Below are 11,515 nucleotides of genomic sequence, written 5' to 3'. Positions count from 1 at the left end.
TATTAGTGTTTTATTCTTCATTTTCTGAGTGTTATATACATGGACAATATTTTGTTTATTTAGAGTAAACTGCCAAGTTAAATTCCTTACATTTAATTTTATTATTATTTTTATTTTATTTTATGATTATTATTATTATATATTCATTAATTTTCTATTCAGCTTCGTCTCTATATTATTCTGGGCTCACCACAGTGGAATGAACCGCCAACTTATCCAGCACATGTTTTACGCAGAGGATGCCCTTCCAGCCACAACCCATCACTGGGAAACACTCTCACACTCATTCACACACATACACTACGGACAATTTTAGCATACCCAATTCACCTGTACCACATGTCTTTGGACCGGAGCACTCAGAGAAATCCCACACAAACACGGGAAGAACATAAAAACTCCACACAGAAATGCCAACTGACCCAGCCGAGGCTCGAACCAGCGACCTTTTTGCTGTGAGGCAAACATGCTACCCACTGCGCCATCGCGTCACCATTATTATTATTATTATTATTATTATTAATATTATTTAAAGAGGTTGTAAAGTGGTTCAAGAGACTATTTAAACTTTTCTACATTATTATTATTATTATTATTATTATTAATATTATTTAAAGAGGTTGTAAAGTGTTTCAAGAGATTATTTAAACTTTTCTACAATATTATTATTATTATTATTAATATTATTTAAAGAGGTTGTAAAGTGTTTCAAGAGATTATTTAAACTTTTCTACATTATTATTATTATTATTATTATTATTTAAAGAGGTTGTAAAGTGTTTCAAGAGATTATTTAAACTTTTCTACATTATTATTATTATTATTATTATTATTATTATTAATATTATTTAAAGAGGTTGTAAAGTGTTTCAAGAGATTATTTAAACTTTTTTACATTATTATTATTATTATTATTAATATTATTTAAAGAGGTTGTAAAGTGTTTCAAGAGATTATTTAAACTTTTCTACATTATTATTATTATTATTATTATTATTATTATTTAAAGAAGTTGTAAAGTGTTTCAAGAGATTATTTAAACTTTTCTACATTATTATTATTATTATTATTAATATTATTTAAAGAGGTTGTAAAGCGTTTCAAGAGATTATTTAAACTTTTCTACATTATTATTATTAGTATTATTATTATTGTTGTTGTTTTATTCTTATTTTTTTGTGTTATTAACACTACAATTTACACATTAGAGCCAACTACCAAGTAAAATACCTTACATTTATTTGAATAATAATAATCATAATAAAAGTAAATGTAGGTAATTTTATTATTATTATTTCAAGAGGTTATAAAGTGTTTATATAATATATATTTAGTTTATATAAAGCTTGTAGATAAACATTTTTTTTTTTTACTTATTCTTTACATCATTCTTCTATTACATTTTGCTTAATATTACAGATGTTCAATTCTAATGTTTTTATTTTTCTCCCAGTCATCACAGTCTGATCAGTCCTGGAAGCAGCGCTGTTTAGAAAGGCTCTTTCACATGCTGATGTTCACTCAGCTCAAACGGGAAGCATCGTATCTTTCCAACCTCAGCGATTCCTCCGTTCTCTCCATCACAGTAAAGCACGTCAAAGTTCTGTCTCTCCACACGTCCACCAAAAACATCTGCAGACTCGCATCCGGAGACATGCAGCCCTTTTTAAGCGCATTAGAGAAAGGAGTGACGACTCTCAAATTACTGGAATCCAATTCTCCATTTAAACACGGACGCAAATACTTGTTCATTCTCCACCGGCTGCTGGATCACGGCTCCGTCAGAAAAGTGGTTCTGATGAGAAATCCTGAAGATTCGTGTTTTTTGAGGTGGCTCATTTCCAGACGCAGAGGGCCGCAGATATCGGTGTCTACTGAGGGATGTGGTTCAGCTGTTGATGTGTTTAGAAGTGGTGCAGACCTGGAGGAACCTGCTGCTAAACGTTTGGCTTTAGATGAGGAAAAGCCAGAGGATTTGTGCGGTGAGTTTTCATCCTCCAGCAGCTCCTCTGAACGCTGTCCTGAAGGTCAGATCCACTCGCTGGATTTTGAGGTGCCTAATTGTGAAATCCTGAACATGGTGTCACACGCCCTGCCCACGTGGACCTGTCTTCACACACTTCATGTCCACAGTGACTGTAAGTAGCTTTGTTTTGTATTTTGTTAAATTTGTTTCGTGTTTTGTTTTGTTTAATTTTTTGCTTTCCTTTATTTTGTTTGGTTTCTTGTTTGGTTTTGCTTTATTTATTTATTTTTTTAGCTTTTTGTTTCATTTTGTTTAGTTTAATTTTGTTTTGCTTCGCTATGCTTCATTTCGCTTTTTGTTTCACTTTGTTTTGTTTCCATGTTTCATTTTGTTTCATTTTTTGTTTTCTTTTATTTTGTTTTGTTTCTTGTTTTGTTTTGCTTCATTTTGTTTTATGTTTAATTTTGTTTCATGTTTTGTTTCACTCTTTGTTTTGTTTCTCTGTTTCGCTTTGTTTTGTTTCTGTGTTTCATTTTGTTTCATGATTTGTTTCGCTTTTTGTTTTGCTTCATTTTGTTTTGTTTTGTGTTTCATTTTGTTTCATGTTTTGTTTCACTTTGTTTTGTTGTTCTGTGTTTCGCTTTGTTTTGCTTATGTGTTTCATTTTGTTTCATGTTTTGTTTCACTCTTTGTTTTGTTGTTCTGTGTTTCGCTTTGTTTTGCTTATGTGTTTCATTTTGTTTCATGTTTTGTTTCACTCTTTGTTTTGTTTCTCTGTGTTTTGCTTTTTGTTTCCGGGTTTCATTTTGTTTCATGTTTTATTTCACTCTTTGTTTTGTTTCTCTGTGTTTTGCTTTGTTTTGTTTCTTTGTTTCATTTTGTTTCATGTTTTGTTTTCACTTTTTGTTTTGTTTATTGTTTTGCTTTTTGTTTAGTTTCTCTCTTTGTTTTGTTTCTCTGTGTTTCGTTTTGTTTCCATGTTTCATTTTGTTTCACTGTTTGTTTTGTTTCTTGTTTTGTTTTGCTTAATTTTTTTCACTGTTTGCTTTGTTTCTCTGTGTTTTTGTTTCATGTTTTGTTTCGTTGATTTTTGTTTTGTGTTTTGTTTTTGCGCTGTTTTGTTTGTTTCACTTTTTTCATGTTTTGTTTTGTTTTTTTAGTTTCTTGTTTTGTTTTTTCGCTTTTAATTTTGCATTTAGCTTTGTTTCATTTTGTTTTGTTTTGTTTTATTTATTTGAAAAAACCTATTTGCTTCTCAGTTTCACTGAATTAAAATTGTTTTTAAATGTTAGGTGTTTCAGTCAAACTTTGTTTAGTTTTATTTAGTTCGTTGGTCATGTTCACAGTGATGATAATTAATGAATTAAATTATTAATTTAATTTATTTATTTAAATAAAGTTATTTAATTCTGCTTTACTGAATTTACAAGTCATTTTTTTATGTGTTTAATTAAATTGTAATATTTGTTTGATCATGAAAACTACTAAAATATTTATTGGTCTTGTTCATAGTGACCTTAAGTGTATTATTTAGTAATGAATTTAATTATTCATTAATAATAATGAATTTTATTATTTATTTATTTAATAATTTAATTAATTAAATTATTGATTAAAAAACAATTTTCACGTTCCCCGGATTATTCAACAGATTTTTTATGTATTTGTAAAATGTAAAGTGTGTAGTATTTGTTTTATCCAGCAAACTGCTAAAACATTTCTTCCACAGTGACAAAGACTATTATTTTAATCGATTATCAAGCACAAAATTACGAAGCATTTTTTCTGTATCGCACCAAGCTTAAGTGTTTCCTCAAACAAGGCGTCTGTGACTGCAGGATGGTGCATTTCTGTGTGTTTTGTGCAGGGCTCATCAGTGAGGACGAGATGTGTGTGTTTGTGGACTCTCTCAGACGGCTGTTTCTGAACCCCGCCGGCTCTCTCTCAGAGCTCAGTTTAAGTCACCTTTGTGGTCTCACACACTTGATCAACATACTGAAAGCCTGTCCGACCCTACAGAGCCTTTCTGTGGACGTCTGTCTGCCCGCTGAAAGGAACAAATGGAGACCACTTCCACAGTTACCTCGAGACAAAAGTGAATATTATTGACCATCTTCTTTCCTGCAAGAACCTGGAGTAGATCAGTGGCATTTATTCAGTAGCAGAAGAAAGACTTTTTTTTTGTAAACCAACTGAAATTCAGCAGTCGAGTTTGCACTTTTGCAAAGCGATAGTTTTCATGGTCACACTTTACAATAAGGTTCATTAGTTAACATAAACAAACAATGAACAACACATTTACTACAGTATTTATTCATGTTAGTTAATGAAAATTCAGTTGTTCATTGTTAGTTCATGTTAACTCATGGTGCATTAACTAATATTAACAAGCATGGACTTGGATGTTAATAATGCATTAGTAAATGTTCAATTATGATTATTAAATGCTGTACATGTGTTGTTCATGATTAGTTCATGTTAGTAAATGCATTACCCTTATTGTAAAGTGTTACCGTTTTCAGTCAGTTATTTAAACGATCATTTAATTTTCAGTTTCAGTGAGTTTACAGCTTATTGTTATGCATTTGAGTGAAATTTAGTATTTGTTTTATTCTAAAAACTACCCAAAAATTCTGTCATGTTCACAGTGACTGTACGTATATTATATTATTTTTATTCCAGTTATTAATTTTCTATTGTGTTTATTCATTCATTTATTTATTTTTGCAAAATTCATTCAATTCTCAGTTTCACCTTTGCTCCGAATGTCCTACAGAATAAATGATCAAACTTTTGCTTTGTCAGACAGAAAGATATCATGATAGCAGATTTATTTGGCTTGTAATTATTTCATCAGTGTAATGAAGCGAATGCTGGATTGATGATGTCTTTGTTTGCAGTGCTCAGTCTGGAAAAGCTGACGGTTAATTCCACTGATCCAATGAGTGTCCAGTGCGTCCTGCCGGCACTGGCTTTGGCTCCAGAACTCAGCAGTCTTCATATGACAGGAATCACTCTGACAAGACACTTCTTCCACACTTTAGCAGGTACTGACAAACTCCCAGATGCCTCTTTACTCAAGACCTTATCCTACTTTTATCACCGTACTTATTGTTTACTTAAAAAAACACACTTAGTACGTAAATAATATGCATTAATATTATACTTTTATGCACAAACGAATGCATTGTAGTTATGATTTGTTGAACCTAAAAGTGTTTTTTTTAGCTATTTAAGGAGTTAAATCTTCATATGCAATAATAAATAATAAAAATGTAGTTGCACTCCAAAATGTCTGAACTTACTTAAAAAAAAAAAAAAAATTCTGTTCATTTTATTGATTTGTTTTTAATATTATTTGTTAAATTAAAAATGGAACAGCTCTTCTTTGTCGCATATTTAGAGTAAGCATCAAATAAAGTATATAAAGGTTTAGTTATATGCATAAGAAGTAGGGATGCTCCGATCGATGAGCTGGAGATCAGTATCGGCCGATAATCACATTTTATGACTCGATGGGTACACCCTAATCTGGCTGATCACATGTACCTATTGCGAGTGTTCGTTTACGGGTTTACAAGCAGGGGAAGATGTTTTAACTTCTTATGCATCATATATGCACTCCAAACTTTATCTTCATTGAGACACGTTGAATTATTCTTCCAAATTGCATTGTTTGTCATTTTTCTGATCCATATTTTTATCTGTTTTATATATTATTTGATCTGATTCTGAGTTTGATGTGTCCTCACTAAATGGTTTTAAGAGTTGTGTTTAAGGGATTATATGCAACATCCTCCATTTATTCCTTAAGGAAAGGAGAGATCTCTACTTAAGTATCATACTAAGAAGGAAAACGTGCTTTATGCAGTGTTAAAGTTTTATAAACTTTGAAGCTTCAGAATCAGTACTCAAAAATTCCTGATCGGAGCATCCCTAATAAGAAGCTTATTAAATGCAAGTAAAATGTTCACTTTAATATTGCAAGTACATTTTGTGCAAATAAAATGTCCAAATATTGATGAATTAAGGTTGTATGAACATATTAAAGTAACTGAAATATAAAAATGAAACAACACGCCTTTTTTGATCTTACTTAAATTAAATTAAAATATGAAAGAATATGTGATCATACTATATTGTTTATTTAAAATTATTAAATATGAAATTAAAATATGAAAGAATATGTGAGCATATTAGATTGAATTATATTTAAAATGATTAAATATTAAATTAAAATATGAAAGAATATCTGATCATACTAGATCAGTGGTTCTCAAACTGTGGTACATGTAGCACTAGCGGTACGCGGGCTTACTTCTAGTGGTCTGTGAAGGGATTAAATATGTTATATGTATGCAACATATATTTAAAAAATGATCTTAAATTATTTATATATGAATATAATGACATATAGCCTATATTTCTGAGATCTAGGCAAAATTTCCAGGTGTTGATTAATTGGCTTCTTTATGTTAATGCTTTACATTAAAGTACAGGAGTTTTTTTTTCTTTTTAAGAACAGTAACCTTTCATTTTTAACTTTTAAAATAATATTTAAATATTTAAATGATGATGTCTTATTTTTATTTGTTTGCTTGTTTTTTTTTTACATATAAGCACAGTACAGTGTTAATGTTTCAACTATTTATAATGTTTAAAGTGGCGGACAATAATAAATATTCTTAATAGTAGGATTTAATCTGCCTCGTTTTTGATCTGTGCAGTGCTGTAGCTGCTTCTTCGGTCCTACTATGCTGCTGTATTTCAGTACTGCTCATTGTGGTGGTACTTGGAGAGACAATTCTTTTCTGAGGTGGTACTTGGTGAAAAAACTTTGAGAACTACTGTACTAGATTGTTTATTTAAAATGATTAAATATTAAATTAAATTATGAAAGAATATCTGATCATATTAGATTGTATTATATTTAAAATTACTGCTGACAAATGTGTTTAACACTAGTGGTTTGAAAGAATATTTAATTAAAGTAGTTTTTACTTATTATTTTGTAAATTAAATTTCTAATGAGTAAAATTAATAGGATATATTATAATGTACAGGGAAAAAAGCACAATAACATTACTCATGCTTGTATGCTGCTCAAAACAAAAGGTGTTTTATTTGACATATTATAGGATATACTATTATACATGCTTGTTTTTGTCCTCATAGGCTGTAAAGCGTCCCTCAAGATATTAAAGTTGGAGGATATAAACTTATCCGACTATCACCAGGAGATTCTTCATTTTCTGCAATCCTCTGTGTTGGAAGGTGAAGCGTGAATCACAGATCAATCAAGAGCGAGACTAAATGAGTGACTGATGTTTAGCACTGTTGTTTTCTGAATCTCAGAGCTGTCCTTTAAAGACTGTAGACTGCTGGATAAATGCTCATTAAAGACGGACTTCATGGTGGCCTTTGTAGAAGCAGTTAAAGCTATTTCATCTCTCAAAACCCTGGTGCTGGCCAAGAATCGACTGGGTAAGAGTGAATATAAACACTAATGCTCACAATTTTAGGGTCAGTATGAGTGTAGATATATAAAAAAAAAAAAATTATATATATATATATATATATATATATATATATATATATATATATATATATATATATATATATATATATATATATATGAGCAATATCACACAAGTAGCAGTGCGATATGGCTGTATATCGGCACTGGTGGGAGGTGTGCGATGGCACGAAGCCGCAGCTGAGTGCCTTAGTGCCCCCACCAGTGCCGATATACAGCCATATTACACTGCAACGAGTGTGATATTGCGTTTATACAACAGTTCGACGCCATAATTGTGTATATAAATACAAAATCAAACATGGAGAGTCTCAAAAACGCTTTTGTATGGGGAACTACTTTCTTCAGCGTTGGATTTAAATCATAAGCTGACAGTTAAACAGCTGAGCAAGGCATCTTTTAAACTGTAGATCTGTAGTGTCTGCTTTTTACTGGCTGTATGTGGGCGGAGTAATACACAAAGGGTAAAGAGGCTGTACGGGTGCCTATATTACGTAAACATATCACAGCTATCAGCCAATCAGATTCGAGAACCAGACAGAACTGGTGTGTATATATATATATATATATATATATATATATATATATATATATATATATATATATATATATATAGCAGGGTTCATTGTATACTGGCCCGACTGGACCAGCGGTTCAGATTTTTACTTGCCCTCCCAAATTTTTTACTGGCCCCACTGAAATAAATTAATAAATTATAGCTATTTCTTAGCCACATATTTTAAATAATGTGTCAAAAATGATGTCTGTAAATCTAGAATTTAATATATATCTAAAATCTAAAATATTTAGCAGTAAAATACAGCAGTATGGAAAATGTGCAAAACAAAAGGTGGCTGACTATGCAAAACATCACCTCATGATTTGATTTTGCCGTCTCTTCGCTGTACTGGTTTTTACCAGGTTACCGAAAAAACAAATAACGTGCTCACAACATCCAATATGTTAAAAGGAACCAAAAAGCAGTATAGTGTTTACGACCTCACAGAAAAGGTAGCATTCAAAGACTTAAAAGCACAAACTGTTTCTCGATTCTAAGACTGTATTTGCACGCAATTGACAAATAGTCGCAGGCGAATTAAAATTTGGTGACAAGGCAGCAATGGTCCGATCGAGTCAGTAACGATTCTCTCTACTGTCCCGAACATCTCTCACGCTGGCCCAGGGCCATCGGGCAGTCCTTATTGTTGAACCCTATATAGTGCTCAGCATACACAAGTTATCAATTTCTCAGAGAATGTACCCATTATATTTTGTTGCATTTAATATTTAATTTATAATTATAATGCATTACTGTAGATCATAAAAGATGATCTTGTAATAATCCCCAGTAACACTACTGTTTTTTTCAATGAGTATTTTAAAGAGTGCACTATAAATGTTAATGTCATTGACATGCATGATCTGAAAACTCTTCTTAAAGATGCCTCATGTCTCAGTGATTGGTGTTTGTGTGTTTCTTCCCCCAGCAACGACTGCCATCGAAATCTCCAGATTATTCTCAGGATGCCGACCCAGCGAAATCACCACATTAGACCTCAGGTAAAACCAGGTGTTCAAGAGGTCTTAAAAATATCAAATATCTAACAATTTTGAGAAAATGAAAGGGATTTAAAGGGATAGTTCCCCAAAGAATGAAAACTTTACCCAGTATTTACTCTTCCACCAGTGGTTTCCAAACCTTTGTGAGTTTATTTCTTTGGTTGAACACAAAAGAAGATGTTTCGCAAAATGCTGAAAACCTGTAACTTGCATAGTAAGAAAAACAAATGCTATGGAAGTCAATGGTTACAGGTTTTCAGCATTTTTTGAAATATCTTCTGTTGTTTAACCAAAAAAAGAAACTCATAAAGGTTTGTAACAAGGATGAGTAAATGAATGTTGAGTTTTGGGTGAACTATCCCTTTATTAAGCCTTAAAAGGAGTAGTTTACACAAAAATAAAACTTTTGTCATCATTTACTCATCCTTCAGAACCTATTTGAACTTATTTGACTGGTGAACAAAAAAAAAGATATTTTGAAGAAAGCTGAAAACCTGTAACCATTGCCTTTCATAATAAGCGGAAAAAAACAATGGAAGTCTATGGTTACACGTTTTCATCATTTTTCTAAATATCTTCTTTTGTGTTCAACTGAAGAAAAAAACTCATAAAGGATTGTAAGTAAGGAAGAACGGTTACTGTTTTCTACTGTTCTTCAAAATATCTTAATTTGTATACTTTTACACAACACAAGGAAAAATTACGGAACCCCGGAAGGGATGTAGTGGAGGAGAAAAAATTTTGGCTGGGTGAAAAAAAAATGGGTGAAAGAAAAAAAAGGGTGGGAGGAAAATATATATTTCTAAGTTTTTGTGTTCTCTCGCAAAGTGAAGTTTATTCATAAACTAATTTCGAGAGGAGCACGTGATTATGATTGAACACGGCTGGTTCTGCATTAGCATGCTTGATCCACCACGGCCATTCCTAACCACTATAAAGAGCCAGGGTTTTTTCACTACAGTCATCTTCGATTTGAAGAATCCCCCCTTCCACCCCTACCTTTTCACCTTTCCCTCCATAGGGCGGCACGGTGGCTCAGTGACTAGCACTGTCGCCTCACAGCAAGAACGTCACCGGTTCTAGTTCCTTAACAGGCCGGTGGTCGTTTCTGTGTGTAGTTTGCATGTTCTTCCTGTGCTTGCGTGGGTTTTCCCCGGGTTCTCCGGTTTCCTCCCACATTCCAAAAACATGTACATCAAGTTAATCGTTAAATCTAAATTTCAATACAGGTAATCTAATAATGCAGCATATCTTTTAATAGCCTTCAATCTTAATCTTTAGCTATTATAAAAAGGGGAGTTGTCGAGATCTACCTGAGCTCGAGGCTCCCCTCTCTTCCTCCAAACGGGAGGGAGCCCAGGGCTCAAGAACCTTCGAGCTCAGGGCTCTCTCCCGGGACAGCATGCCAAACTTGCTTATAATCAATCATCAGCTAAGTGTGAACTCTTGAAAATGTTTCTCCACAAACACTTCCTGTTCACTTCACTCACGTAAACCCTCCCGCTTTTGCCGAAATTTTCCTATATTTTACCATTCTATCCCACTTTCTTTACATTAATACTGTGCTTTGATCGTCGCCTTTCATATGCTACCTCTGAAACAGTGAATGCATGTATAAGCGCTGACTGACAGACGCGCTCCGTACAATAAACTGATCCCAGATCAGCGTCTGTTTCACCTTCTAACTCAAGCTCCATTAATGAAATCTGTCCTTTCTCACAGCTCAAACTTCATTCTTCCGGCGGAGCTGCTAGGGTTTGCGGAGCTGCTGGAAACATACAGACCTGCTCAACGAATCACACTGGACCTGTGCTTTAATCCACTCAACCGAGACCTGGAGGTCAAGGGTCAAGCTCTCCAGAAACTGAAGCCATACTGTAATCTATTAATGTATGACTGGAACACACGAGACACCATGGTGGATCATGTCAGTGTGATGTGAAGAACTCTTTAGCTGGCAAAACACTTATGAACCCACAGGTAATATGTAGCATTAAAGGGACAGTTCACCTAAAAATGAATATCTTCATCATATTTGAAGGGACAGTTCACCCTAAAATAAAAATTCATTGTTTGTCATCATTCACACCATCATATATCCTTCCTTCAAATCTTAACACAAAACTAGATATGTTGGAAACCTGTAACCATTGACTTCCTTAGTGTTTGTTTTTCCTACTGTCCAATGTCAATGGATGTTACAGGTTTTCAGGTTCTTTAAGGTGTTTTTCTTTGTTTACCAGTAGAAACATTTACAACGACTTGCGGGTAAGTTTTAATTTTTGTGATGAATATCTCTTTAACCCTCACTTGTTTCAAACCTTTTTTTTTTTTTTTTCTCTCAAAAGAAGATATTTTGAAGAATGTTGTAAAAACATTGTCTTCCACAGTATTTAAAGGTACAGTTCATCCTAAAATAAATCATTAGTTCATCATCGTCTATTCATCATTCT

At 32.8% G+C, this 11,515-nt stretch overlaps 1 protein-coding gene across 2 annotated transcripts in view; it reads left to right on the top strand.

The window, feature by feature from the left end:
• lrrc41 (leucine rich repeat containing 41) overlaps positions 1–11,498 on the top strand; it is a 14,332-nt gene extending 2,834 nt beyond the window's left edge. Inside the window, exons 4-10 of one of the 2 annotated variants that reach the window (XM_087256431.1) lie at positions 1,454–2,138; positions 3,834–4,061; positions 4,867–5,013; positions 7,142–7,240; positions 7,322–7,450; positions 8,990–9,062; positions 10,785–11,498. In XM_087256431.1, coding sequence (XP_087112557.1) covers positions 1,454–2,138; positions 3,834–4,061; positions 4,867–5,013; positions 7,142–7,240; positions 7,322–7,450; positions 8,990–9,062; positions 10,785–11,004 — 1,581 coding nt within the window. In that variant the 3' untranslated portion in view covers positions 11,005–11,498. The remainder of the gene's footprint in view (positions 1–1,453; positions 2,139–3,833; positions 4,062–4,866; positions 5,014–7,141; positions 7,241–7,321; positions 7,451–8,989; positions 9,063–10,784) is intronic. The other variant, XM_087256432.1, reaches the window with a different exon arrangement.
• The last annotated feature ends 17 nt before the right edge of the window (positions 11,499–11,515 follow it).

The sequence above is a fragment of the Danio rerio genome, chromosome 6, assembly GCF_052040795.2.
Source record: "Danio rerio strain M-AB ecotype USA chromosome 6, GRCz13ab, whole genome shotgun sequence".
In the NCBI taxonomy this organism is placed as follows: Eukaryota; Metazoa; Chordata; class Actinopteri; order Cypriniformes; family Danionidae; genus Danio; species Danio rerio.
This window is presented reverse-complemented; position numbering and strand designations above follow the sequence as displayed.